Source organism: Perca flavescens, chromosome 6 (genome assembly GCF_004354835.1).
Source record: "Perca flavescens isolate YP-PL-M2 chromosome 6, PFLA_1.0, whole genome shotgun sequence".
NCBI lineage: Eukaryota > Metazoa > Chordata > Actinopteri > Perciformes > Percidae > Perca > Perca flavescens.
This window is the reverse complement of record NC_041336.1, coordinates 21,376,532-21,404,271: the sequence shown is the minus strand read 5'-3', so window position 1 is coordinate 21,404,271 and position 27,740 is coordinate 21,376,532. Positions and strand designations below refer to the sequence as shown.

General features: G+C 40.0%; 3 protein-coding genes across 6 annotated transcripts in view; 2 read left to right on the top strand and 1 right to left on the bottom strand.

Moving 5' to 3' along the window:
- The window catches only part of hdac9b (histone deacetylase 9b), a 41,438-nt gene extending 41,101 nt beyond the window's left edge, over positions 1–337 (bottom strand). For all 3 annotated transcript variants that reach the window (XM_028581499.1, XM_028581504.1, XM_028581506.1), the window contains exon 1: positions 218–337. The gene's annotated coding sequence lies outside the window, so the exon portion shown is untranslated. The remainder of the gene's footprint in view (positions 1–217) is intronic.
- ankrd28b (ankyrin repeat domain 28b) lies at positions 319–19,698 on the top strand. Its single transcript, XM_028581497.1, has 28 exons — positions 319–657; positions 5,618–5,701; positions 6,617–6,695; positions 7,455–7,525; positions 7,630–7,830; positions 10,607–10,694; positions 10,914–11,056; positions 11,287–11,499; positions 11,860–11,938; positions 12,053–12,167; positions 12,384–12,466; positions 12,664–12,727; positions 12,864–12,932; positions 13,031–13,171; positions 13,553–13,664; positions 13,773–13,799; positions 13,929–14,003; positions 14,104–14,305; positions 15,100–15,187; positions 15,271–15,388; positions 15,724–15,943; positions 16,266–16,353; positions 16,439–16,522; positions 16,643–16,788; positions 16,908–16,990; positions 17,157–17,239; positions 17,422–17,513; positions 18,092–19,698. Exons 1-28 carry the CDS (start codon positions 631–633, stop codon positions 18,373–18,375), a joined length of 3,159 nt encoding a protein of 1,052 aa, XP_028437298.1. The 5' UTR covers positions 319–630; the 3' UTR covers positions 18,376–19,698.
- Positions 19,699–20,618: 920 nt separating this feature from the next.
- Positions 20,619–27,344, top strand: hacl1 (2-hydroxyacyl-CoA lyase 1). Of its 2 annotated transcripts, XM_028580567.1 has the most exons (17): positions 20,619–20,839; positions 21,108–21,212; positions 21,370–21,410; positions 21,495–21,575; positions 21,695–21,767; positions 21,843–21,920; positions 22,038–22,132; positions 22,234–22,346; positions 22,487–22,622; positions 23,427–23,532; positions 23,748–23,831; positions 23,971–24,072; positions 24,255–24,409; positions 25,031–25,189; positions 25,276–25,383; positions 25,498–25,684; positions 27,090–27,344. In XM_028580567.1, exons 1-17 carry the CDS (start codon positions 20,789–20,791, stop codon positions 27,120–27,122), a joined length of 1,707 nt encoding a protein of 568 aa, XP_028436368.1. In that variant the 5' UTR covers positions 20,619–20,788; the 3' UTR covers positions 27,123–27,344. The 2 variants fall into 2 exon arrangements, with proteins under 2 accessions (XP_028436368.1, XP_028436369.1); XM_028580568.1 differs by lacking the exons at positions 20,619–20,839; positions 21,370–21,410 and having other exon boundaries at positions 21,111–21,212.
- The last annotated feature ends 396 nt before the right edge of the window (positions 27,345–27,740 follow it).

Below are 27,740 nucleotides of genomic sequence, written 5' to 3'. Positions count from 1 at the left end.
GAGACTTTATTGATCCAGTGATGAAATTCACAAGCTCGCTGCCAAGTCAAACTTCTGCTGGTATTTTGGCGAAAGTAACTCAAAAGTAATGCAAAAGTAGTGTAACGCATTACAATTCAGAGACAGTAATATTGTAATATAACTAATTACTCTCAAATGACAGTAACTAGTAATCTATAATGTATTACATTTTGGAAGTAACTTGCCCAACACTTACCATAATGTGAATGAATTGCATTGCATGGTAAATAAAATCGTTCGTTACAAAATATCTACATGTATTAACTTATGACACGAGCGAACAGAGCAGTATTCAACACAGCGCGTCTGTCACAGGGCGCTGTTAGCAACAACCAACCACTAACTACCTTACTAAGACGTACAGCGCTATAAACCTATCGGATTGCGTCTTTTTGGAAGGCGAAGTATGGTGGCGGCAATGCTATGGAGTTTCCGCTACTCCTCTGCTTTCATGCCATCAGGTTAGGAAGCTAGCAAGAGAGCTAAGCTAGCGTCACGCTAGGCCTCCAGTAGACCAGCGGGAGAGCTACCAAGATCAGACACCGCTATTCGGAAGGAGAGTAATATCTCTTTATGAATCTGCATGAGAACATTTAAAATCCCAGAAATATGGTGGTTCTCAAAATTCGAGACCAGGTAAGTGATCTTTGTGTCAAAAGCTGACCTAAGTTTAATGTACTTCTGGCTGGCTACTCTTAGCTAACGTTAGCTACCTCGATTTCAACACTGGCCAGCGGAATGTAACGTTAATAGAGTTTCTCGGAAGCATTTCCTTAAACGCTTCACGTGAAGCTAGGTGATAAATGGTCACGTATATGGTGAAGGTTAGGTACAGTGCTGTTGGGTGAATCGTATTTGTGATCTTGGATGTTTTTGGCGATAATAAGAGGCATCCCATTTATCCTGAGACACATGTTCAAGCGGTTGTTGAGTTGCAACCAGCTAACGTTAACGTAATGATGCTGTGTTTATCTCAGCTATTAGCTAGCCAGAGCCTGCGTGAAATGCTACTAGCTACCTACTCAGTTGGGAATAGTTAGCTAGCATGTTGTGACTAAACAATACAATACTGCGCTTGAGTTGTCGCTTCAATGTGATTTAATAATAACCACTAAATCTCTAATGTGGTGTGAGATGATTACCATAACAACCAAAGCTATCTGTTGATCGCTACGTTCTTGTGACAACATGGACGTTTGTGACATGTATGTTAGCTCAGCTGCCTCACCTGGTGAGGTTTTATGATCGCTAACTTAATAAGATTGGATAACATGTAGCTAAACACATCATGATGTAGCTTTTACGCACCGATTCCCCTGACTAGCTAAATGTTTAATCTTGTTTTGAATACCACCACTGTGTTGTGGCAGTGGGGATCTGTGAGAGGCTTTGTGCCCTGCTCGGTTTCGTCATTTTCTTTATGTTTAATTTCTAAAGCTGATTTATAACAGACACGTTAGATAAGTTATGTCCTTGAATCACAAGTCTTCACTGTGTGTCCCCTTGCAAATACTGCTAATAATTAAACCGTTTGTTTTAGCTATTTAGGAAGTTTTTTCTTTTTTATTTATTTTTATTGTGTGAATGGTATACATGCAGGTTAACTGCTATGTAATGGTTATAATGCACATATGAAGTGACTGGCAATGTGACAGTTTTAGACATGCATCCTCTTACTAGGCTAAACACTTGTCACCTACTTGTGAAAACGAAAATAGCTTCCCGTGTTATCATTTAAAGGCTGTGTGTTTTGGTCATGCCTGCTATTCTTGTTTTTTTTTTGTGTGTGTGTGTGTGTGTGTGTGTGTGTGTGTGTGTGTGTGTGTGTGTGTGTGCGCGTGTGCGTGTGCGTGTGCGTGCGCGCGTGCGTGATCTTGTACCTGGGCTCATGTGAGCCGGTGGAGTTGCCAAAGAGCTGTCTCCATGGTGATGGTATTAACTAGGCTGGCTTGTATGTGGAGAGACAGTCATGCAGCCAGGGAAGCAGAGAAATCTCCTACACCAGTCGTGCAGGACTGAAGAACTGCAACAAAATGCAGATTTGTTCTTCCTTTTCACTGTGGGGGATATTTAAAGAAATTGTCAAAATGAAACAAGTGCCTGTTTGTTAGCATGCATTTATCCCTAACTCTAAGCATGATTGCACCCTGCAGAGATTCATGGGCATTATAATAAGTGAATGAGAGGATTGTCTTGTGTTTTTTAAAAATGGACTGTTGGTTGTGTGCCATTGAAACATATTAGGACGCAGTAAAGAAAGACTACTTGTATCCAGAAACTGCTAGTTCTATTTGATAGGGTTTGTCAAATGTCAATGTGGCTCAAACAATGCCATATAAACTAGAGGTCTTTTATACATGACGTCTAATAAGCTACATGGTTGCACATTAGCTAGCTTGGAAGCCCGGTGGGTTAAATATAGAGGTGTGAATCTTCACTGATCTCCCGATTCGATTACGATTATCATGTCAGCAATTCGATTCGATATCTCGATGCATTAAATACATTTTTACCAAGCCATATAGGATATTTAATTCATAGCTTTTCAAGCTTCAAAAACAAAACATTGTGCAGTGCTCTAATACTAAATAAATTGGATACATAAAACTACAGCACTGAGCACATGGCACTTCCTAAATGTGCAAAACATAACAGAATATGTAAACAGAAAGGTTGTTAGGCATAGATTAAATTGTAAACAGAAATAATCGATTATGGCCCGGCCGATTATCGATGCAGCATCGTCCATGTCCACGATTCGATGCATCGATTATTTGATTAATTTCAACACCTCTAGTTAAATGAGGGATGAAGTCTTTAAGTACGTCTTCAGTGGAAAAACTGCAGACAGTAAAGGGGGGGAATACTAAATAATCCTAATGTTTGAGAGGAAACAATAACAACACTAACTATATCGTTTATGTGGACAGTCCATCTCTCTGCATACAATCATTTCTATTAGCTGGATTTCTTTCTGCGTACAGTCAGAATGATGTAGCATGCAGAATACATTTGATCGTTAAGGCAGACAAAGAGCATACAAATTAATACAGGTTTGCACTCCAGCCAAGCATTACAGCAGGTGGTTTTAAAACCTGCTGACTCTTTTTCTAACCTAACCCTCCTGCTTGTTTATCTTACATTTTGTTTTGGATACTTGGGTGCATGTTGTTCATTCAAAGGTTATGATTGCTTGAGTACTCGATAATGGCTCACCTGCCATTTAATATCGCCAAATTTCACAGCTCGTACTTATGCAAAAAACTTAACTGTGGTTGTTGCAGCTGAAAACCCATGTTAATAGCTTCATTTGTTTTCTAAACATGACTAAAGTCAGGGAAGAGTTAAGTTTTTGTGGAAGCCAGGAATGTTCCATCTGGGTCTTTAATGGGTAACCAGTTGCAGCCTCTGGAAGGGATCCCCTGCCCTCACAGTCTGTTCTCCCCATCCATGCCAGCCTCCTCCCACAGGCAGTGGAAACTGCCTGATCAAAGACTCTCTGCTGGTGTTATGGTGAATCAGATAGGGATGTGCAGCAGTGTTAAGCTGGCTAACACGACACATGCAGGTCCATTAGCAAACTTAATTATGCAGTTTGGAACTGTTGATGGGGGTATTGATCCCAGCAGTGTTTCCAAATCAATTTGACAAGTCCTAGAGATGCAACACTGGTTAGGAAGAAAAAACAAATCACAAGCTAACATTTGACAAAATGTACTGTAGAATGTAGAATTCTCTCTGACAAGGCTATCCAACATAGTTAATGTTAAATTAACTCCCTTTGGGATTCAAACCTGTAATTTACGATTTAACAAAATTATCCTTTATCTACCAAGTGAGTTGTTTCTACTAACTGGTGGTCAAAAGTAAAAATGTTTGCAGTTGCAGCTGCAGTCTGATATTGAAACTATCTCTTGAGGTTGTAATGATGCTGACAGTTTTTGTAAAGATGTGGGCAACTACAAGGATTAGATGTCGTAGACGCTGTGTCAAGTATGAAGTTGGCTGTGTTGGAGCGTTGGGTTCTAAGTTCAGACTCACTATTCAGAGACATATGTAGGAGAGCCTTGTCTGACTTACACTAAGTGTTGGCAAAATGCTTCAACAGTGTCACAATGAATAATTTAGGCTACCTGCACATATGTAAATATTGCAGTAACTCTTTAATATGGTTTAGTTATTTTTAAGGCATGAAAGTGGGTATTTTGTGCAAAATGGAAATACGTTCTAATATGTTCTATACAATATTTTGCTTAGGCTATATAGCACAGCTCAAGTTGTGTAAAATCCACTGTAATGCTTAACCTTGGTATACACCCCTAAGTAGGGTGCGGCCAATTTAGCTCCTCTTTAAGAAGCCAGGGCAGGAATGGCATGATCCATAGAGTAGGCCTGCACTTTAAATCGTTATAAAATCGCAATTTCACGATTGAACTTTTTTATTCTCCAATTAATTTATTGAAGACATTGACATGTTTTAATTATGTGAAGACATGCTCAAGGAGTTCAGATAGAGCCTGTATCAGGGCCATATTTAGTTAAATGTGTTATACTGTATGTCACTATTTTTGGTAGCCTACTGTACTTAAATGGCCAGTATGTACTTTATTTTCTTTATTCATTGAAGCCTCTATGTTTACAGGCTTGCCAAAAAAATCTGTTTGGTACTGCCAATTTGTTTTGTCTTGTCATGGTTCATATGTGCAATAAAAATTACACTCCGTGAGAAAAAAATCGTGGCAGAGAATTGTGATATCAATTCTAAGCTAAAAAATCGTGATTCATGTTTTTCCCTGAATCGTGCAGGCCTACCATAGAGTAAAAATTTACAAAGAATTCCAACACATTTTTTTATCCTTTACTTCAGCTTTACTTTGGAAACTTTGACTGTTATCATCTTTATCAGCTGTTGTCATGTTGGATGCGGTAAACCAGATCAGCTGTGGACGTTTTCCTTATTTTCATCTCTGTCTCCATTGAAGATGCAGACATTCACGTACATCTCTGGACAAAAAGTGAAAAGGACATCACCGCACACATCAGTCATTAGGAGCATAATGCCGGACTTGTATTCATTCAAATATTGTGAAATGTCGCTCTGTTTTATGGGATAGATGTGGTTTGATAGATTTGCTTGCCAACAGACTGGAAACAGAATTAGAAAGTGACTGCTCAGCATTCTTCAGTATCAATGCTGACAGTCTGCCTCCATCATCCTCTGATTTGTGGAGTCATCGTTTTGTTAAATGTACATTTGAATGTCTGTACCGACCTGCTCTTTTTATGACCTTTGCGATGCTTCAGTCTGTGCCTTTTTAAAAGGGATTTTAACAAAAAAAAAAAATGTGTATATATATATATAAATTAATATAATAAGCCGCATGTGTATTGTGGTGCTTGACGACGAGGACCCTGAGGTCTCTCCAAGGTCTGAATGGTTGTTTTCTCAAATTTGAACTATACTGTTGGCATCTAGTCCCTTACAGGTCATTGGTCAGTATTTACTGTAATAATGAAAGTCTGAAATAGTGTTCATGCCAGCCAGAAAGGTCTTGAGATTCAGTTGATTTTGACACGGTCTCTCTTTCTTTTACAGCCTGCTTTGCTGAAAGCTATTTTCAATGTGGACCCAGATGAAGTACGCTCGCTCATATTCAAAAAAGAGGATGTGAATGCACAGGTAATCCAAACCAACTCTCACTAACCTCTGCATCTGTTTCCTTATTATTATTATTATTATTATTATTATTATTATTATATTTTAAAAACATCCCAGCAGTGAATCCTTGTAAACATATACTCACATGCAAATTGATATTTTTACCTGTGTTGAGTGAATGCAAAAGGTCAAAATGTCTTTCAACTTACATTTGCTCAGCAATTAAAAAAAATAATGTATAGCCTTGTAGGAACTCATCTAAATTATGAGATTAGATCAAAGTAAACTGTATACATGTACAATATGTGGTGTGGACCAGAATATTAAGGCATTTAACACCATGTGTACACTGAGTTGCCACACTGACTGAAAGGCAGCAGATTTGGTGATGCTCAGGTTTTAACTTTCCTTGACATGTTTGCTGACTGCTCTTTTTTTCTCTGCTGCTACTATTATAATATTTTAAAAACATCCCAGTAACACAGAAGTTAAAACCTCTAATGTATAATTGTCCTTGTATAACTCTTTCATTAAATAGTTTTTTCGAGAACAAAAAGCACAGGTTTTTATTTTATTTCTCCCAGTTCCCACTGCATGATCTGGCTCTGCTTATTTTGTTGCATTCCTCACCGTTACTGCTTTGGTGGGGGTGTTTGTTTCAAAATAAAGCTGGTTTGTACTTGCTTGTGTTTCACTGGAACGCTTTTGAAGTTACTGGATTTGTGTTTTGCAGTGAATGGTGACTGTGTGTCTGTCAACGTTTAATGGATAGGTCTCTTTTCTTGCATTGTAATGTTGCAAATAGTAAACAAAAAAGTGGAACATAACAGATCAGGACTACATTAACCTGTATAAAGTAAAAAAATAAAAATAAAAAATGCAAACTGTTTTGTTTCTATGTAGTCCTAGTAATGTTATTCTGTTCACGTATTACAGGACAATGAGAAGCGAACTCCATTGCATGCTGCTGCTTATCTTGGAGATGCAGAAATTATAGAGCTGCTGATTCTTTCAGGTATGTTTATCCACGGAGGATTCGTGTACAGAAGCTGTTTCAGTCAAACATAAGCATATTCATTTCTGTCGTTGTTGTTGTGTAGAGCATTAAAAAGTCAGTATTCAGAAATTTCATCCTCAACATTAATGTTGTATATGTTGTTAATCTGAAAGCAGAATGCTTTAGGAAACAAATATTGGTTTAATGTTGTAATATAGAAATGATAAGTGTTTATTAGGAGCGATTATCCAGGAGTTAGCTGTTAATTTGCAGAAACTATGTAACTGGTGTCACATTAAGCTTCTTAAAATGCCAGTTAAATTGTTAATGTGTGACCAGTATGGCCAATGTATTGTACCAATTTAAAAAGTGTGGTACTTCATGACGTTTAAACCTTTGGAAAATCACTTTGGGCAAAGTCATCATTACCTTTTTTCTCCCTGACATACATGGAGGTCCTAACATACTGATTTCCCTATTCTGGGTATTGAAGGGAATGCTAAATGGGCAATGTTAACCTGTCTGAGAGCATAATGACATATTTTCAAATGCCTGTGCCATGTGGCCAGATGGTGCATCTGCATTCAATATTGTAAAACACCTCTACATACACCCTTTGCAGTCTGCTCTTTTGTTATGATTATGCAGATGGAGATATTACAAAGCAGGACTTCCTAACTCAAAAAGACTTAAGTCATTTTGTTTAAATGTTGCACTAGATGTCATGTAACTGTATGACCTTACACGATCTAACAGCTGGTGTCCTCTGACTTTTAGGTGCCAGAGTAAATGCCAAAGATAACAAGTGGCTCACTCCTCTGCACCGGGCTGTGGCCTCCTGCAGTGAGGTATGTGAATTGTCCCCTGATTCTGTATTACATGCACTGTTGCGCATTGTTTTACAAATCCAAACAGTGTGGAAGTTAAACCTGCGTGTGATGACTTCTTGCAGGAGGCTGTCCAAGTGTTGCTGAAACACTCTGCAGACGTAAACGCCCGAGACAAGAACTGGCAGACGCCGCTTCACATCGCCGCAGCAAATAAAGCTGTCCGCTGCGCTGAAGCACTCGTCCCACAGCTCAGCAATGTGAATGTGTCCGATAGAGCGGGCCGGACTGCGCTGCACCATGCAGCCTTCAGCGGTCATCTGGAGGTAATATTAAGCCTAGAGTATTGTTTGGTTCAGCTTAAGAAATGTTTTAATACCTTTCAGTGTTGATTTACTTCTACCTATATAAATGGCAGCACATTTGAATATCAATTTCTTTAAGAAACAAAATGTGTACTAACTTAAAGGGTCAGTGCTATCTATGTGGCAGTTCAGTCTGTCCTGTCTTTGTTGTGTTGGTGTAGTTTGTTAAGTATAACCACTTCAGTACTGCTCATAATTGCCCAAACAGACTTGTTGTTGAGTAAGCTTGCCTGGCTGTTAGTTCCCGCTCTTCTCCTCTTCCTGAAAATAAGTGTTTCTGCATGTCTCATAAATGTGCAAACACAATAGGCAATGCAATACAGAACAACTGAACAATGGCTACATTTTTGCCCGTTTTTAAGGAGTGTGAAGGGAAATGATCAACATCCCCATATAGCTCTGGTACAGTTAGCAGCTATGCCAGTGTTTCCTTTTAGGATTTTTTTTTTTTTTTTTTTTTTTTGTGCTGAGTGTGTCGAGTGTGCCGTGGAGAAAGGAAAATAAGGCTTTCATGACAACTCTTGCCATAACTTTGATCTAAATGGATAAACTATACAGATATATTTGCCCTGCATGGTGTCACACAACAAACTCCACATGTACGATAGGCTACTCACTTTTTCCACACAAAAGCACAAACCAGACAGAATGAAGAAAACGAATAAATAAAAGGTCTGCTGCCTCTTGACAAGCGCAGTGCCGCTCACTCAACCGACATCAGACTGCAGTATCACCGTCCACCTGTGGGGTGCGTGGACAGGCTTTCCAACAGACTCAAGACTTAAAGTGCTCATATTGTGCTTTTTGGCTTTTCCCCTTTTTTCCTCTCTTTTTGTGCACATTATAGGTTTACAAAGTGAAAAAGCCCAAAGGGACTTACCTAACCTGACTCCGCCAGATGGATTGCTTCGCATTTGCTCGGCATATCCATCTGGGAACTTTCCGTTAGAGAACTGTTGAGAAGGGGCGAAAATACTGGTTAGCTGATTGGATAAGCCATATCACCTATGTTGGTGATAGACATGCCAAATCAACCAATCAGATCAACGAAGCGTATGAAAATACAACCACAAGCCCCTACTGCTGCAGTCAAAGCATAGCTCGTTAGCTCAGCGAGCAAGCAACATGTCGGTAAAGGATATTTGCCGTTTGTGTAACGAGAATTTACGAATAAAAGGCACCATTTCAGGTTCCCGGTCCATATTCCAAAAGAATTCTCTTGGATCCATGGAATATGGATCCAAGAGAAAAAAGCATTAGCGAGCAGCTAACAGAATTAGGGCTACCGCTGTCTGAAAATCCTGGTTAGCTGATTGGATAAACCATATGTCTATCACCACCTAAACCCGCCTCAAAACCAACGCTGATTTGGCCCAGTCGTTTGGCGAACAGCTCCAAATTTTCTCTGTCTCAAGATGCCAGATTGATCTGTGAGTGGAAAACTGGAGCTCGCGAGATCAGGACGGTCTCACGAGGCTAGGACTTACCATCTTCCAGAGAAAACACTGTTCACAAACTGCTCCAAACAGCGCTATTGTAGTCCAGCCTTTACTTCCGTGACAAACGTGTATCACTTTATAATGCTCGCCTAGCTGCTAGCATGTCACTCCCTCATACTCTGCAACTGACAAGCTAGCAGTACTTACGGCTCCCAACAAAGATGGAACAGAAGTGAGATGTCTCACTCAGTAGCTAAAACCGAGAGCTCAACACACAGGGTGAAAAGAGGAGCTGCAGCCATGTGCAGTACAACAAATATATGGTGTTTTCTGAAAATTAAACCACATAAACCTATTCTGGTACAACCTCTAAATACAATTATGAACCTGAAAATGAGCATAATATGAGCACTTTAAAATTCAACCCCAACTACATTGTGCATCTTCCCTATTTCTGATACTGTGGCGGAAGAAATTTTGACGTGGCGTGCCGCCATTTCCAAATCAACATAGAGGAAACACTGAGCTATGCCATGAATAACCTTAGCCATAACTGTCGTAACCACAGCAAATCCTTTCTTTATTATATAGATGGCTACATACACACATTACATTATAGTTGGATAAACATGTAGTCAGTTGTTTTACTATTGGTTGTTTCTCTCTGATTATCTTTTGACAGTTATTTTTTTAATTATTTTGAAATGTTTTAGTGCAGTTACTACGTGCTGTGTACACAATGTACATTTTAAAAACAAATTATACTAAGGTAACTATTGTATTTGGCATATGCTGTGGCCTATTCTTACACTTGATTTTAAACACATAACTAAGCTGAGCTTCTGTTGTATTGGTGTATAGTAGAGTTCTGATAAGGTGATAATAATCCTCCTTTTGATCTGGGAGTCATTTGCACAAACACCAGGTTGGAGGAGCCACAGCTCAACAAACTATAAAGCTGCTTTCTAATGAACCATCATAGCTTGTCATTTACAGACCTTATAATTTGTGGCCACACACTTAAGGTGCAGACTCAGTGCTTGCCCAATCACATGCTTGCATGCAAATGAATCCTTGTAATCATATACTCGCATGCAAATTGACATTTTTACCTGTGTTGAATGTATGCAAAAGGTCAAAATGTCTCTCGACTTACATTTTCTCAGAAATTAAAAAAAAAAATTTATAGCCTTGTAGGAACTCATCTAAATTATGAGATTAGATCAAAGTAAACTGTATACATGTTTCCTGACTGCTCTTTTTTTTCTTTTCTTTTTTCTCTCTGTTGCTGCTGTTAGATGGTGAGGCTCCTGCTCTCACGAGGAGCAAACATCAATGCCTTTGACAAGAGGGACCGCCGTGCAATCCACTGGGCAGCCTACATGGGTAATAAATCAACCACACTGATTTTTACATCACATTATTCAAATGAAAGTCTCAGAGACGTAGTTGAAACTATATAGTTTTTCATTATTTTTAAAGGCATCAACATTATTAAGTCTTTAGATGTCACAATTACTCAAGTTCTGATAATACCAAATTAAATAGTTGATGATATCTTGATAGCATATTCATGCAATGAAATCGTTGTCTTTTTGTCTTCAGGTCACATAGAAGTGGTGAAGCTGCTGGCATCTCATGGAGCCGAGGTGGCCTGCAAAGATAAGAAATCGTACACCCCCCTACACGCAGCAGCCTCCAGTGGAATGATCAGCATTGTTAAATACCTCCTGGACTTGGGGGTGGATGTAAGTTCAACCCACAAACCTTTTGTCATTGCACTGCAGATACTGCTAGATCTTATGATCTGATCAGCAGAGAACATTCATGTAATAACACATAACCTGGCCTTATGCACTTCATATGTTTTGGATAACGTGTTAACAGATTTTTATATTGTGTGCAAAAAGAGTTACAGTATAATACCAGTTTGTCTTGATGGGAAACAGTACTACTGCCCGTTTATCTCGCCGTTTAGATCAATGAGCCCAATGCGTATGGCAACACACCCCTCCACGTGGCCTGCTACAATGGGCAGGACGTGGTGGTGAACGAGCTCATTGAGTGCGGAGCTAACGTCAACCAGGTGAACGAGAAGGGCTTCGCACCTCTCCATTTTACCGCCGCTTCACGCCACGGGGCACTCTGTCTGGAGCTCCTAGTGTGCAACGGCGCTGATGTCAACATCAAGGTGAGTAAAAAAAAAACAGAATGCTGCCTCTTGCAATTTCATCACCGATAACTTGGAAAAAGATTGATCAGTATGACCTGGGAAAGCTGTTTTACTTTATAACTGGCACTACTTTTCCAGATACAGCTCTGTCATTGAGAAATAATTACACCAATGTCACAGTCAAAACAAAGATTGAATATTTGGTTAAGAGTCAAGTGTTTAAACAGTGTAAATCCAAGTGTTGTGTTGTCAATGTAATTGCACTAAAACCTTTGTTTCTACAGTCGATAGTTTTACAACTTCTCGTATGGACGTTATAGATAAAAGCCATAGTAATGATTTACATTGTGATACCAACATATTTTTGTTTCACTCCAGAGTAAAGATGGTAAGACTCCCCTCCACATGACAGCCATCCACGGGAGGTTTTCTAGGTCTCAAGCAATCATTGAGAATGGTGAGCTCTTCTAAAAATTCAGCCTCGTGGACTTTATTTCTCACACTGGACTGTAAAACCCAAACTGCATCTCAGTGTAACATCTGCTAAGTGCTTAGTTTTTTGTTGTTGAAGGTGCTGAGATTGACTGTGAAGATAAGAACGGAAATACACCACTGCACATTGCAGCTCGATACGGACACGAGCTCCTCATCAACACCCTCATCACCAACAGAGCTGACACCGCTAAGTAAGTGAGCCTGTCTGCCTTTTTTCAGCAACTGTTCCAACTTTACACATTGTGGAGGATCTGCATGTTCAAACCTTTCCAAAGCATAGATGTGTGATGTCTTTTATGTAACTGATACAGATTATTCCGTACTATTAATAACACTTTCCTACCCTTAGTTTGGCACCTGTGATTTGGTTGATACTGAGTAAATCAACACGATTGTGTCTTTTTCAGACGAGGGGTTCATGGTATGTTCCCACTGCATTTGGCTGCTCTCAGTGGATTCTCTGACTGCTGCAGAAAGCTCCTGTCTTCAGGTGAGCAACTCTTAATTCATGTTGTGTGGCTACCAACAATAGTGCTAACTTAACTAGTCATAGTACAAAATGACACAAGTTAAAATTATTGGCTAGGATTGTCACTTCCAACATTTTGAAACTAAAATTTAAAATATCTGTACTGTAAAACCTCATATACAACATGCATAATCATGTTCATAATGATTTTGATGCAGGCTTTGATGTGGATACTCCTGATGACTTTGGAAGGACCTGTTTACATGCTGCAGCTGCTGGAGGGTGAGTACAGGACAGCTGAATAGCACGCTTAATATTAACTGTAAGTGTTAAGATGTTGTTCGTGACCTATAGCAAAAAGAATAGCATTACATGTATCAGTTCATCATCTTATAAATCTCCCTGCCGTACCCCTCAGAAACCTGGAATGTCTCAATCTTCTCCTCAACACGGGGGCAGACTTTAATAGAAAGGACAGCTTTGGCAGGTTTGTGGCATTTGATTATTGATTGGTTCAAAACGTTGTGCTCTACTAGTTTCTCGGTCACATTTGAAGAGGGAACTGAGCTATGTTTGCTTTTCCAGGACCCCCCTGCACTATGCTGCTGCCAACTGTAACTACCAGTGCCTGTTTGCTCTGGTGGGCTCTGGGGCAAGCGTCAATGACCTAGACGAGCGGGGCTGCACTCCTCTCCACTACGCCGCTGCCTCTGACACAGATGGAAAGTCAGTAATACTTTATACATTTAAGTTTAACTTTCTTAAAGGAGCAGGTGGCTGTGACTTTAGACAGTTTTAGCCTTCAGCATTTTAACCGTGTTTAGGCCAGCTACTAACTAACGTTATGCTAATGTTACGTAGTGTTAACTATCATCACATGCATTGATGCTTCTGTTGCCTGTAACGTCCGTTTCGGAGCACCAGAGGGCAGCGCAGGCTTTTAAGTGGCACCGAAATCAGCGTTGTCATTCAGTCCGGTAGATACCGGTCGTTTTATGGCACCAGGTTCCAGTACCCAACCTTAGTTATTGGTTATGTTGAGTAACCGTTCAAGACTTGAAAAAGGATGTTGTTTCCTTGACTACAGCCTCTTTGTTGTGTCTGCAGGTGCCTGGAATATTTACTGCGAAATGATGCAAATCCAGGGATCCGAGACAATCAGGGCTACAATGCTGTGCACTACGCCTCGGCGTATGGACATCGCCTCTGTCTGGAGCTGGTGAGAACTTCTAGTACACGATGCGTAACAATCAGCATCTCTGTAATTATCTATTGCTATATTGTAATTATGTTTAATGCATTGCTGTCTTTGCACTCTCTGTTACAGATTGCAAGTGAAACACCTCTAGATGTGGTAGGTTGAATTTGTACTTTTCTTGTCCTTCTATATACAGCTTCTTCTGCTTTGTGATGGTTATTTTACAATCTCTGAGGCAGATTTCTATCTGAAGTAGGTTCTAACTTGTGTACCTGGTTTGTTCAGCTAATGGAAACCTCAGGGACAGACATCCTGAATGACTCTGATGTCAGAGCCCCCGTCAGCCCCCTGCACCTTGCTGTAAGTAATGTATATTGTCCTAATCCTATTATCCTTATTATGCCATTATCCTCAATCTCATCCAATTTATGTTAACATATTCATCATGTGGATCTTTCAGGCATACCACGGTCACCACCATGCTATGGAGGTTCTGGTGCAGTCTCTGCTGGATCTGGATGTGAGAAACAGCCAAGGGCGCACGCCCCTAGACCTGGCTGCCTTCAAGGGCCATGTAGAATGTGTGGACGTCCTAATCAACCAGGGAGCCTCCATCCTGGTCAAAGACTTTGCCTTGAAGCGAACCCCCATCCATGCTGCAGGTATGGACCTGTAGTCGGAACCTCTGAATTTTCCGACCTCTACAGTGTTTTTCCTGACTCAGAATGGGGGGGAATAAGCGTCAAACACTTACTGCATTCTAATAAATGTTTATGCGCCAATTTTATGGTGGAAACATTTTTATGTGAAGTAAAACACAAAATTCAGGAGGCATGTGACAATTCAAAATATAATGGAATATAATGCAGTTAGAAGGGTTTCACATCAGGGACCTGGGCCTGGATCCAAATACACTTGACCCCAACGTCCAGTTTGTTTAATTAGTGTGAACAGTGCGTACCGTACCCGGGCACAATTGGTCAATCTGCGCCCAAGTCCACTTGAAAAGGTGGTCTTGAATATAGTGTGAATATGTGGTTCGCATCAGGTGTGCAAACCAATTGTACCAAAAAACAGAAATCGATTACTATTTCACATAACGACAAGGGGTTTTTAACCAGTTATGAAACTGTCTCAATTTAATACTGATGCCACTATATCAGAACCAGGTACTGCCACCTTTTGACCTGCAGTCGCAGCTCCGGGGGAGGGGGGAGAGCTCCGTGCCTGACCGCAGCTCCTACCAGAGCAGAGCTTAACCATGCATCCTGCACATTCCTCCTATGCAGAAAAAACCTTGCTGTATACATTATGAATTACTGTATTGTGTGTTTTATTCACTGTGCTTTTATTTGCTGGGATTATTTGTGGTGTGAATTGTTTTAAAAGGTGCCATATGAATAAAGTTGATTATTAGTATGAGTATACTAATGGGTTGTTCATTCTTTCCCTTCAGCTACTAATGGTCATTCAGAATGTTTGCGTTTGCTGATTGGAAATGCTGACCTACAAAGTGCAGTAGACATTCAAGATGGGAATGGACAGTAAGTAACATTTGTTTGTTATATATTTTTTTTTTTTCACTCACATTCTAAAGAAATTGCTGACATTGTCTATTATCTCATAGAACCCCCTTGATGCTGTCGGTCCTGAGTGGACACACTGATTGTGTGTATTCTCTGCTAAATAAGGGGGCCAATGTAGAAGCCAAAGATAAGTGGGCCAGGACAGCCCTACATAGAGGGGTAAGGAGATCTTACCATTCTTACATGTTCTGTGGGACAGTCTTTTATCCTCGTACCCTAATTTTTTTATGTTTTGTGTTGTGAGCTTTTGAACTACCCCACTTTTTTTTCTTTTTTTTTTTTTTTTTTTCTTCCCAATGGAAACTGGTCACCTAAATCAGTTGTAAAGTTAGATTTTTTTTATTTGGGCAGTGCAGGCTTTGCCTATTTGTCTATGGAAGGAATACACTTCAAAACACTGGTCAGCTCTCATCACATCATTTTAAATGCATAAGCATACAGGATATGACCAGTCAACAGTAATAACACTCACCTCTATTGTTTTGTGTCCGCAGGCAGTGACCGGTCACGAGGAATGTGTGGAGGCCTTGCTTCAGCACAGCGCCAACTTCCTGGTGCGAGACTGTAAGGGGCGCACACCGGTCCACCTGGCAGCGGCATGTGGACACATTGGGGTACTGGGAGGCCTGCTGCATGCTGCCCAGTCAGTGGAAACACTCCCTGTCTTAACAGACAACCAAGGCTACACCCCACTGCACTGGGCCTGCTACAATGGTACAGAGGGTTTGAAGACCTTTTTTTAAAAAACAATCAATATAGTTATGGAAATGTACATCGGATGTTCAGTAATGTATGCTGTATGCTCTTAAATAAAGGCAAGCTGCCAAGGAAGTACAACGGAGCACTTAGGCAGCTGTAGATATAAAATAAGCATGGACGATATCATTTTTCATGTTTTTTCTTTATGCGGTTCTTTCAAGCAATTTTCTTTTGCACCCAAATGTGACATTTTGATGAAGAGAAATGTTTTAGGAGAGCCCTGATTGTGAGCCCCTTAAAATGAAGGCTGATATGGTTAATGCTTTCTTCCCTGCAGGTCACGATACGTGTGTGGAGGTTTTACTGGAACAAGAGGTTTTCCACAAGGCCGAAGGCAGTTCTTTCAGCCCCCTCCACTGTGCTGTGTAAGATCTTGAGCCGTCTTCTGTTTCCATCCGTGCGTGTAAAAAGCATCCTTTTAACAGATCAAATGATTGTGCTCTTCTTTAGAATCCATGACAACGAAGGTGCTGCTGAGATGCTGATAGACACTCTGGGCCCTGCCATTGTCAATGCCAAAGATGGTAAAAACAGGTATGCACACTTGTATAAAGACAAGTGCAACAGCCTCAAGACTCTGTAACTGTAATTGAAAGCTCACAATAAATAGGATGACTATATGATAAAGATTATGTTCTGATGTTATTTTTGCAGGACCCCACTACATGCAGCAGCCTTCACTGACCATGTAGAGTGTCTCCAGCTGCTGCTGAGCCACAACTCTCAGGTCAACAGTGTTGATGACGGAGGGAAGACCCCGCTCATGATGGCTGCTGAAAATGGCCAGACCAACGCTGTTGGTATGAATGCTTCTCTACTTTAACCACTGGACTGGAAAATATCTCTGTGGGATGTAATAATTAGCACTGTTGAATTACATTGAATTACCTTCAATTTGATTTTCCCGTTTCACTGTCAGAACTGCTGGTGAGCAGTGCAAAAGCAGATCTCACTCTGCAGGATGCTGTGAAGAACACTGCACTTCATCTCGCCTGCAGTAAGGTTTGTATTGCCATATGGTTGCTCTCTTCTTACATTCTACATCTGCAAATGTACAGTATGTTCCAAGTATGTGTTGAAATAGTTTAAACAATACTACTGCACATTTAGAAGCTATTCTATGTGGGGTTTTTTTTTATATTTATCACACTTCAACTGTTTTCTACAGGGACATGAAACCAGTGCCTTGTTGATATTGGAGAAGATTACAGACAGAAACCTCATAAATGCCACTAACTCCGCTTTACAGACGTATGTATCACTTGTATTACATTAGTGTCTTGTCTCTTGCTGCACCTGAGCGATGGAATGGAGTGGTGGTGTGGGTAGATTGCTGTGGGGGGTTGAATTATTAATGTAGAGATACAAATTGTTAAATATTGACTTTCCTGTTGGTGCATCCATGTTTTATTATTAAACCTTATTTTTTTAAGGCCTCTACACGTGGCTGCAAGAAATGGTTTAACCGTGGTGGTGCAAGAGCTGCTTGCAAAAGGAGCCAGTGTACTTGCAGTCGATGAAAACGGTAAACTCACGATGTTATTTTTCTTACTTTATATCCCCACCTTTCATATAGTTTGGGCTTTTACGGTACATCAGGAAGTCCCACCTTAACATACACCATAATGGGCACAGCAGGATCAGAAATTATTTTGTACCTACAGCAAAAATCCCCTTACAAATAGAAAATCATTTTATTTTTTAGTCATTTTATTTTATTATTATTCAGCTTCTTCACTATTATTATAGCTGCTTGATAACCTTTTAAAACATGTGCCTAATGTTGTGGATAATGTTCATTTTTTGGAAACATGACAGCTAACATACTATAGACAAACAACAAAGAGGTAAAAATAAAGGGGATAAGAATTTGATCGGCTAATAACCAAGCAATTAAAATGTGCCTGGGTCAGGTCTTTTGCAGATTTTCCAGATCAGCTCAATAAGACATTCTCAGACTCCTTATGAATTTATGTAAGGTAAATTTGAAAAGCCATGTAATAACCGCTAAATCATTTAACAGATGTAACACCAATGCTAGAAACTGTGTATTGCTTTTTATAGAGTACTGTATGTAACACTGGTCCACTGTCATTGTTTTAGGTTACACACCCGCCTTGGCTTGTGCCCCCAACAAAGATGTGGCAGACTGCCTAGCCCTCATCCTGGCCACCATGATGCCTGTGTCCCCCTGCGCCCCAGCACCCACCCTCCCTTTCAGTGCCATTAACCACTACACAACCAGCCCCTCCAAGAGCGTCACCTTCGACAGCCTGCCCGTGCTGCGTGGTGAGCACAGCTCCTACTGCAGCTTCAACAACATCAGTCATCATGACGGCCTCTACAAGGATGAAGAGCTCAATGACTCTGATTCTGAGACATACTGAGGGACAGGAGGGAGCGATAAATGCATAAACACACACACTGTGTCTTAAAAATCACCCACCGCCAGCTTGGGAGGGCAGAAAAAGAAAAGAAGTCCCCACAGGAGCCTTAAGAGTCACCCCTCCCCCGCCCACCCAGCCCCGCCAGAGAGCAAGAGAGGGAGGAGGTGCAGCAGGCTGACCCGTACTCATCCAGGACCAGGTGTCCTTCAGCTGATCCTGGACCTCAGTAACCGCTGCTTTACCAACACTGACTTCTTGAGTGCAAAAAACTGTACTTGTTGGGCGGACAGCAACTTTTGTACGGCAATAACATGCTGAGGAAGGAAGGTAGCACTTCACAGATAGCTAAACCGACAGGGACCAAAAGACATGGATGCATTTTAACCCAGTTTTAACTGTGTAAATGAGATTGCGAATTTTGGGGTTTATTGGTTAGCGGGGGGGGAAGGGAGACAGTTTTCATTTTTGGGATTTCTTGATGAGCTAGAGAAGGTTGATATCCGCACACTACATCCGTCAGAATGCACTTGTCCTACAAGTCTGTAAGACACACAGGCGGCAAATCATTTATTTTTTGAGATCCAAATTTTAATATACTCATATTCATGTCTTAAACTCCTTATCCTCTAGGACGAAAACAAATCTGATTTACTGACCTGAGTAATTTAAAAACATTTGATGTGTGTACCAGGTTATTTTTAAGTTGATCAACCTTACCTTTGTATATTGACCTGTCCATTACGGTTTAGTCTTTCAAGAATAAATTATTTGTGTAATTTTGGTTCCTATTTATGTGTTCATTTTGTGCCTTCATTAGTTACTGAGAAAAGATGAGTTTGTTGAGGCAGCTTTGAAAGTACAGTGATGCGCATTAGGTAAGTAATGAAGCATTTCTAAGAAGCACTGATCCTGTACTGTGGTATCTGAGGCTCAGCTTTGTGAGAAGAAACACTGTAAACCAATGATAGGACAGCAATTGATTTTCTTTGATATTTTTAGTCTATTAGTCAATGTTTGTTGACAGGTTTTGCTTGCTTTAACTTCAAAAAAAAGAAAACGCTTGATCCTACCATGATTCAAAACTCCTCTTTTCTGTCGGTTGAAATATCCTTTTAACTGGAAATGTGTACAATACATTTGCTAGCTTCTTTAGAATGGAAAAGATGTTTTTTTTTTCTTTTCCTTGTTTTTCCTTGAAGATGGATGAAACTAGCATGTATATAGAAATTATGACTGTGAATTCAACGCTTCAATGAATTCTTTCAGTACTGAGATTGCTGTATATTTTATGAGTAATAAAGAAATGAGTTATTTAATAATGAACATGAGTTTTCATGGAGTATTGCCTTTCATTCTGTTAAATACATGACACATTTGAAGCCGTTTGACAGTCAGACATTGTCACAATAGTAAAAGCACAAGTGTACATAAAATTAATGAGCCATCGTTAATATTGCTAACACCTGTGATTTAACTACTCTGATAATTCAAAATGTGCTGTAAAAAAAGGCCTTTTAAACAATTAACATGGTGTATAACAGTGAACATTTCCAAGCATTAGTATAACAGGATTTTATTCAATATTGAATTTGTAATATGTAACTGGTTCTAATGGTACCTTGACTGCTGGTATTTATTGGTTTTACATTATCCTTCAGATTTTATTTGTGTTGACTCTAATTCTCAATAATCACAAGTGTGTCATATATGTTTTGTAAATGTTCTATTGTGTGTGCAGCCTCGGTCAGGGCACTCCTGTAAACATTATCAGTTATATATAGTTATAGCTTGGTGTTTCTCAATGCACCTATCAGCCTTCTTCCAAATAAGCAAACATTTAAACAATATTATTTATTGCTATTTTAAACACAACCTTAACCTCATTAAATCTTGCATTATGTAGTTTGTTATGATCAGTTAAGTAAATATTTCAAATATTTAATACATTTGTAATTGATTTATTTAATCAACTGAGAGGCTGAAGTGTGGGAGCAGAATAAAGGTCAAAGGACTTGTACAAAAAATATGAAAAAAGGGGATTCATCACATTTTCTTAAAATCCTTTAAAATGTCCGAATATTTCAGAATTTGACTTTTTTACTTTAAACTGATGTGTAAACATTATGTGTTGAGTACATTTGTCTGTGCATTGTATTTTTTAGTAATATATCAGCCTGCAAGGAGATGTGTGGTTGTCCCTTGTGTGAGGTCACGCGTAGTGCCTCCCGTGATTGGCTTGCAACCCGGAAGCGATAGGAACGGGGCGGATTCAGGGGCAGATAGAGGATTGTAGCAAACAAGAGAATAACGTGTTCATGTAGCTGGTAGTTGCAACATGACAGTTTGACCTTTCTTGTACCTTTGTAGGTACACAGTGTAATAATAACTGGTAACTAACAATCTCTGAACAGCCATGGACGAAGTGACAGGAGCTCAGCTGATTGCTGAGTCTCTAAAGGCCCAGGTAACATCGTTTAAACAACTTAAAACATTGCGAATATTTATGAAGTGTCTAACCTCTGTATTTTTGTAACCTGTAGCCTACATTCAAGTTTTTGTGTCTGTACTAAACTGTTACAATGTAACCACGCATGTATCTCGTTAAAAAAAAAAGTGTGTCAAAGTTCAAGTGTTGCGCATCAAGTTTAATACAGTAAATTACTTGCTATGTACTATCTTAAAACTTGTATATTTCAGTGTCGGTTTGTCAAAGAGCATTTCTCCCCCTGCAGAAAGTGGAGTACATGTTTGGGATAGTCGGTGTTCCTGTCATAGAAGTGGCTATGGCTGCTCAGGCTGCGGGGATAAAATATGTGGGAATGCGCAACGAACAAGCGGTAAAACACTTATTATTATTATTATTATTATTATTATTATTATTATTATTATTATTATTATTATTATTCTGCTACTGCTACACTGCTATTTACCTGCACTTATAATCCTTAACAACACAATGATATATAACATACAATAAATTATGTCACACAACAGGCGTGCTATGCAGCATCTGCCATTGGATATCTCACTGGGAGGTGAGAGACATTTGGTGACTGAACAGATGTGAGCAGCTGGTTGTATCTTACATCTTGCCGTCTCTTGTGGTTGTTTGTATCCAGACCAGGTGCCTGCCTGGTGGTGTCTGGACCTGGACTCATCCATGCTCTGGGTGGAATGGCTAACGCTAACATGAACTGCTGGTACGACTTGACAAACTGATACTGCTTTTATGCAGCTGACAGTGTAATAAAGTGTGTTATCATGTCCCCTTGTGTACCACAGGTCATATCTTTATAAAGTGTGTGTTGCCTTTGCACAGGCCGGTGGTTGTTATTGGAGGTTCTGCAGATCGAAACCAGGAAACAGCAGGAGCCTTTCAGGAGTTTCCTCAGGTGATGCACGCTTTCGTGTGGATTTTGGCCCGCTGGTGTTTCATTAAATTTATACTATTTTTCATTTGTTGGTAGGTGGAAACATGTCGCCTTTATAGCAAGTTCTCTGCCAGACCCAGCAGTCTGGAAGCCATCCCGTCAGTGATAGAGAAGGTAATATACCAGCGTCTTGTTTTCTTTATCACAGCAGACTAAATAAGAGATTTTGCATAGTTAGATGATATCAACACAAATGTGATTTTAAATGTTATTGTGTTTGTTTGCTCACAGGCAGTTCGCACCAGCATGTACGGGCGTCCAGGTGCTTGTTATGTGGATATTGCAGGGGACATGGTCAATGCTAAAGTGGACAGGAGCGATGTCAGGTTTGCTGTGATTTTTTTTTTTTATTAATATTTCTTCTGCATAGTATCACTTCTGTGATTCCAGGTGTGTAGATATTCAAAGAAGTGTGTTTCTCCTGCAGAGTTGTGTCCTGCTGCCCATCTCCACCGGTGAGTTTGGCTCACCACGGTGCAATCACTGAAGCCGTATCTGTCTTGAAAGCAGCTAAAAGACCCTTAGTCATCATAGGCAAAGGTACCGGCAACAAAAAACATTTGCACTCTCTCTGTTACATTGAATAAGCTAGAAACCATATACGCTTTTCTCCATCTCTGGTGAATCAGAGTAGTTCCTCAAATAAGTCATGATAACATGAGTATTGTTGTGCCCAACAGGGGCAGCCTATGGCCGAGCTGAAACTGCTCTGAGGGAGTTTGTGGAAAAGAGCAGTCTGCCATTTCTGCCCACCCCAATGGGGAAAGGGGTCCTACCTGATGATCACCCCAACTGTGTGGCTGCTGCCCGCTCAAGGTCGGCCTCCTCTCACTATAAAAATGTGCAGGGATGAAAAAGTGTAAACTACAATTATTTTAGCCAATATTATCATTATCATCCTATATATGAAGGAAACATCCTGAACCTCCATTACTAAGTAATGAATGTACAGTACAGGCCAAAAGTTTGGACACACCTTCTCATTCAACGCGTTTCCTTTATTTTCATGACTATTTGCATCGTAGATTCTCACTGAAGGCATCAAAACTATGAATGAACACATATGGAATTATGTACTTAACAAAAAAGTGTGAAATAACTGAAAACATGTCTTATATTTTAGATTATTCAAAGTAGTCACCCTTTTTTTGATAACTCTGCAAACCCTTGGTGTTCTCTCAATGAGCTTCATGAGGTAGTCACCTGAAATGTTTTTCACTTCACAGGTGTGCTTTGTCAGGGTTAATTAGTGGAAGTTTTTCCCTTATTAATAAAAAAGCAAAGGGTGGCTACTTTGAAGAATCTAAAATATAAGACATGTTTTCAGTTATTTCATACTTTTTTGTTAAGTACATAATTCCATATATGTTCATTCATAGTTTTGATGCCTTCAGTGAGAATCTACAATATAAATAGTCATGAAAATAAAAAGGAAACGCATTGAATGAGAAGGTGTGTCCAAACTTTTGGCAGGTACTGTATGTCACAATTGGTATTTTAATTCAGATGTAGGGTTATATCTAATAATGTTTATTCTATGCATACACTTAATTTAGTTGTTACGTTTTTGTTTTAACTCAATGTTGCTCTGCCTCGTCCTCTGTTGTTTCTGTTATAAAGAGCTCTTCTCCAGGCTGATGTTGTGCTTCTGCTTGGTGCCAGGCTGAATTGGATCCTGCATTTTGGTCTGCCACCTAGATTCGACCCTGATGTCAAGATCATCCAGGTATGTAAATAACCAAGAAATCCGTGTTGCCTTTGATACCGTCAAAAACAGTGTTAAGAATACCTTACTGGTATAAAGCATTGGTGTAAATACTTTTATATTGTCATGCCAGTGCAGTTTATGTGTTTTTGGGCCATATTTCCTGCACTGTGTTTCACTGTTGCTGCCAACATTGTGCTTTTTTAACATTTAACATGATTGTGCTCTGTATGCAGGTTGACCTTTGTGCTGAGGAGATAGGAAACAATGTGAAGCCAGCTGTTGCTCTCCTGGGAGACATCAACTCTATTGTCACTCAGGTAACTGCAACTCAGTCGGCACACAATGTCACATTTCTTTATTAATCTCGTGTGTGTGTGTGTGTGTGTGTGTGTGTGTGTGTGTGTGTGTGTGTGTGTGAGATTATGTCTTTGGTTCATTGTTTGTTGTTATTTTCAGCTTCTGGTTGGCGTCCGTAATGATGGCTGGAAATATCCCTCTAATACAGAATGGTGGAGCACACTGAAGGACAAAATTGCTGCTAATGCAAAAATATCAAAGGTAAGTTTAGACACACTTTTGTAAAGCCTGTGATGTGTTACTGTGTGTGTGGTTCCTCAAACTGTTCTCAGAATGTCCCATGCTGATGACAAGAATTTAACATAGTTATGTATTTGATCCATTTAGATGTCGTCTATTATTGTATTATTATTTATGCATTTTTGTCCTTTCTCTATCCACAGGCGCTCGCTCTTCAGTCAACAATGCCCATGAACTACTACACAGTGTTTCATCACGTTTCCCAGCTGCTGCCACATGACTGTATCATTGTCAGTGAGGGTGCAAACACTATGGACATAGGACGCACTATGTTGAACAACTACCTGCCTCGACACAGGCAAGACAGTCTCGTTGAAACAGCACTTCTCAATTGTGTTACGAGTTTGCCCCAGTTCACTGTTTATGTATGATCTTACTTAACTTATTTCATTTATGTGTATGTTAATGTAAATGCTTAGCTGAATTTGGTTATCCCAGACAGGTATGATATTATTGTAGGCCTCTCAAAGAGCCTGTCCTTTTGGGGGATTTTGCCAGAGCCCTTTCCATGTACATTTTCATATGATGCTTTACAAGGATTTGTGTCAAACACTTTCAGGGGTAGAGAATCTCAGAGCCTGAGGTGCAATCAAGATGAGTTTAATACCCATACCCATTAATACCCATAATACCCGATACCCACTGCAAAATTATATTTAAGTTGAAATTAACTAATTAACTGAACTAAATTCAGCTTCATATGGTATCAGGCTATTGTGCCTTCCCCTGCATAATAACAATCATTTCTTGAACTTTTGTAAACCACTATGCTAGTGAGTATGAGCAGTTTATTCAAACCCAGCAAATACGCATTTTACAGTAAAACATGTTGTGTAGATCCACTGTTGACTAAAGTAAGCTTTCAAGTCTGTGTAAATTTGAGTACATTTTTGTTAGCTAATCCTGACGTGATGTGCAGGTTGGATGCTGGTACATTTGGAACAATGGGAGTAGGCCTGGGTTTCGCTATAGCAGCAGCGGCTGTGGAGAGGAGCGAGAATAAAAACCAAAGGATAGTCTGTGTGGAAGGAGACAGTGCTTTTGGATTTTCTGGCATGGAAGTTGAAACCATGTGCAGGTGGGTTGGTTGCCTCCCTTCCTTTACAATATATACACTTCAATCCCCCACTGCTACTTAATTGCACATGTCTCTTTGTTTAACAGGTATAATCTACCAGTGGTCATCATTGTGGTCAATAATAATGGTATTTACAGCGGAGTTGATCCTGAGACGTGGAAAGAAATGGCAAAAATGGGAGATCTGACATCTATGTGAGTCACACATGATTGGGAATATGAACATAACACATTCACTATAATGCCTTCCTACATGTAATCAGCTGCGATGTAATGAAATGTATCTCACGTCATCATGTTGCTTGTCAGAGCCCCTCCTGTGACCCTCCTACCTGAGGCACGCTATGATGAGGTCATGACAGCGTTTGGAGGTCGAGGGTTCCTGGTGAGGACAGTGGAGGAGCTGCGCAGTGCTTTACAGCTTAGCCTGAGTGACTGGGAGAGACCAAGTCTGCTAAATGTGCTCATCGACCCTTCCTCCGACAGAAAACAGCAGGTAACTGTCACCTGTCAGGAATATATGTAGTAGAGTCATCATCTCAGTCATCCAGAAGTGCAGGTCAAAATTAAAGACCCACAGGAGTTTTATTGTGAAGTTGGAGTCCTTGTTCCTCTGAATGGCTTCTTTGTAATGACAGGCAGGAAATCCTCAGCATTGATCCCGTGGAAATGCCACCCCCCCTTGTGGTGGAGGATGTAATTGATGTTGTAACGCCACTTTCCTTCTGCTTTCTCCAACATGATCAATGCCCCAAAAAAGTGAAATTTGAATGGTTAAAAGGTCCTCATTCACAAGGAGTCATGGCACCACCACGAGATAAATGTTGAGTCATTAGAACAGAATACCTACTTCACAATAGATGTCCATGGCTGAATCCAAATATCAAGACTTCTGTGCACTTGCAGGTTTGCCGACCTTATGGGCACGTACAGGGCCTAAACTGCCCAAATCCATGACATATGCACACTTTTTGCAGACTCCCAGAGAGTCTGGATTAAAGGTTTAAAAAAATTGGCATAGGTCATGATGATTGAGATCTTAAGTCTCGTCTCATACCACATTTTATCCCCTTGCTGCACAGCACCCTTGCAGACATGACGTGATGACAGTGAGCACTTCAGACGCGTGGCAGTATATATGACCAAAGGTTGCAAGTCGGGTTCAGCCCCCTGTCTCATATTTACCTGGTGCCCCCCCAGGAAGTAGCACAGAAGAGAGATGGACAATGACTCAAATGACATTGACAGTTGCAGCAGCAGAGCCAGGCGTGATTAAAAGCAGCATCATCTGAGTTCATGAGTAGTGTAGAGCAACAAACGGCTCTCGTCTCATCCTTAAAGGGCTGCGTGGCTGACATGCCTCACTGAACAGTAATCCACACACTCCAGGTGCTCTGCAGAACCGTTGTATTCCTCTCACAATCCCTCCACCTCACACCAACCTGACCTTTCTATTTCAGGGTCCCCATAATTAGAAAGCATGGCCCTCTGTGTTTATGTTGAATGTATCCACGCAACCCTTCGCAGACATGTTTGAAGGTTGTATTGAGGGCTGTATCCATGGTGCTGAGCTCTCTGTGACCAGGAGAAAGACGTGTCCCCTTATTTGAGGTGTGCTGCCCTCAGTGTGTGCCTCCTGACTGTTATCCATATTCAGGTTTAAAGTTGAGTGAAACAGTAAATAGTGCATACACTATTTATTGTCTCAAAATGTTTTAATAAATTGAGGTAACGTTACTTGGTAAATAATTCTTGGGAAATGAATCTCTTTCTTGGCATTAAATGTGGTATCAAAACGGTCTTTAAAAAGTCTAAAATTTAACATTTGAATGTAGAGACTAAATGGACTCAAGGTTGACCATTACATAAAATAGCCCTATCATCTATCTCTGTATTTGCAGGAGTTTCCTTGGCTCACACGCTCCAACCTATAGACTGAAAGAAGGATCTGCTTCCTCCTCCATCCAGAACATTATCAGAACAGCAGTAACTGTTTTCCCCGGGAAATAAAACCTGGGAAAAATATAAAGCTGCTTTTGTTTTTTTTGTGATTGTTTTCATGAAATAACTGAATTTATTGTATCATTTCTTACTACACAGTAGTATTAAAATTAACAAAAGAATTAATACAACAATAAAACATTTTCACACATGCACTGAATGTTATTCGTCTTTATTCCTTTCACATAGTAAATCTAATCAGTAATGTTATTAAAGCACAGTGTATGGATCATTACTTGTCAGCGACATCTTAATAATACATGGACAGAGGGTTTCTAGCAGCAGTGACACTCATGTAATATCTACATATTTTGTGAGTGAGTGCACAGTTTGATTGTTTTTATTAGATTCATGTGTGTTAGTAGTTTATATCAAGTTGCATTCGTTTCTCACAATCTCCTGCAAACTTAAATGATACATTTTGTCCACTCTAGTAGTATGCAAACTATATAATTTTCATACCACTACAGTTAAATCGTTAATTAATATCGCTTGTATTTCCAAGGTTTTTATAACTCACATCCCACAAAGCCTCCTTGGAAATGCAGACA

Coding starts and splice junctions, on each gene's coding strand:
- ankrd28b (XM_028581497.1), top strand. CDS start 631: ATGGTGGTTCTCAAAATTCGAGACCAG. Junction 6,696..7,454: donor AGAGCTGCTGATTCTTTCAG/GTATGTTTATCC, acceptor TCTGACTTTTAG/GTGCCAGAGTAAATGCCAAA. Junction 12,467..12,663: donor CAGAAAGCTCCTGTCTTCAG/GTGAGCAACTCT, acceptor ATTTTGATGCAG/GCTTTGATGTGGATACTCCT.
- hacl1 (XM_028580567.1), top strand. CDS start 20,789: ATGGACGAAGTGACAGGAGCTCAGCTGATTGCTGAGTCTCTAAAGGCC. Junction 22,347..22,486: donor CTTAGTCATCATAGGCAAAG/GTACCGGCAACA, acceptor TGTGCCCAACAG/GGGCAGCCTATGGCCGAGCT. Junction 24,410..25,030: donor AACTACCTGCCTCGACACAG/GCAAGACAGTCT, acceptor CGTGATGTGCAG/GTTGGATGCTGGTACATTTG.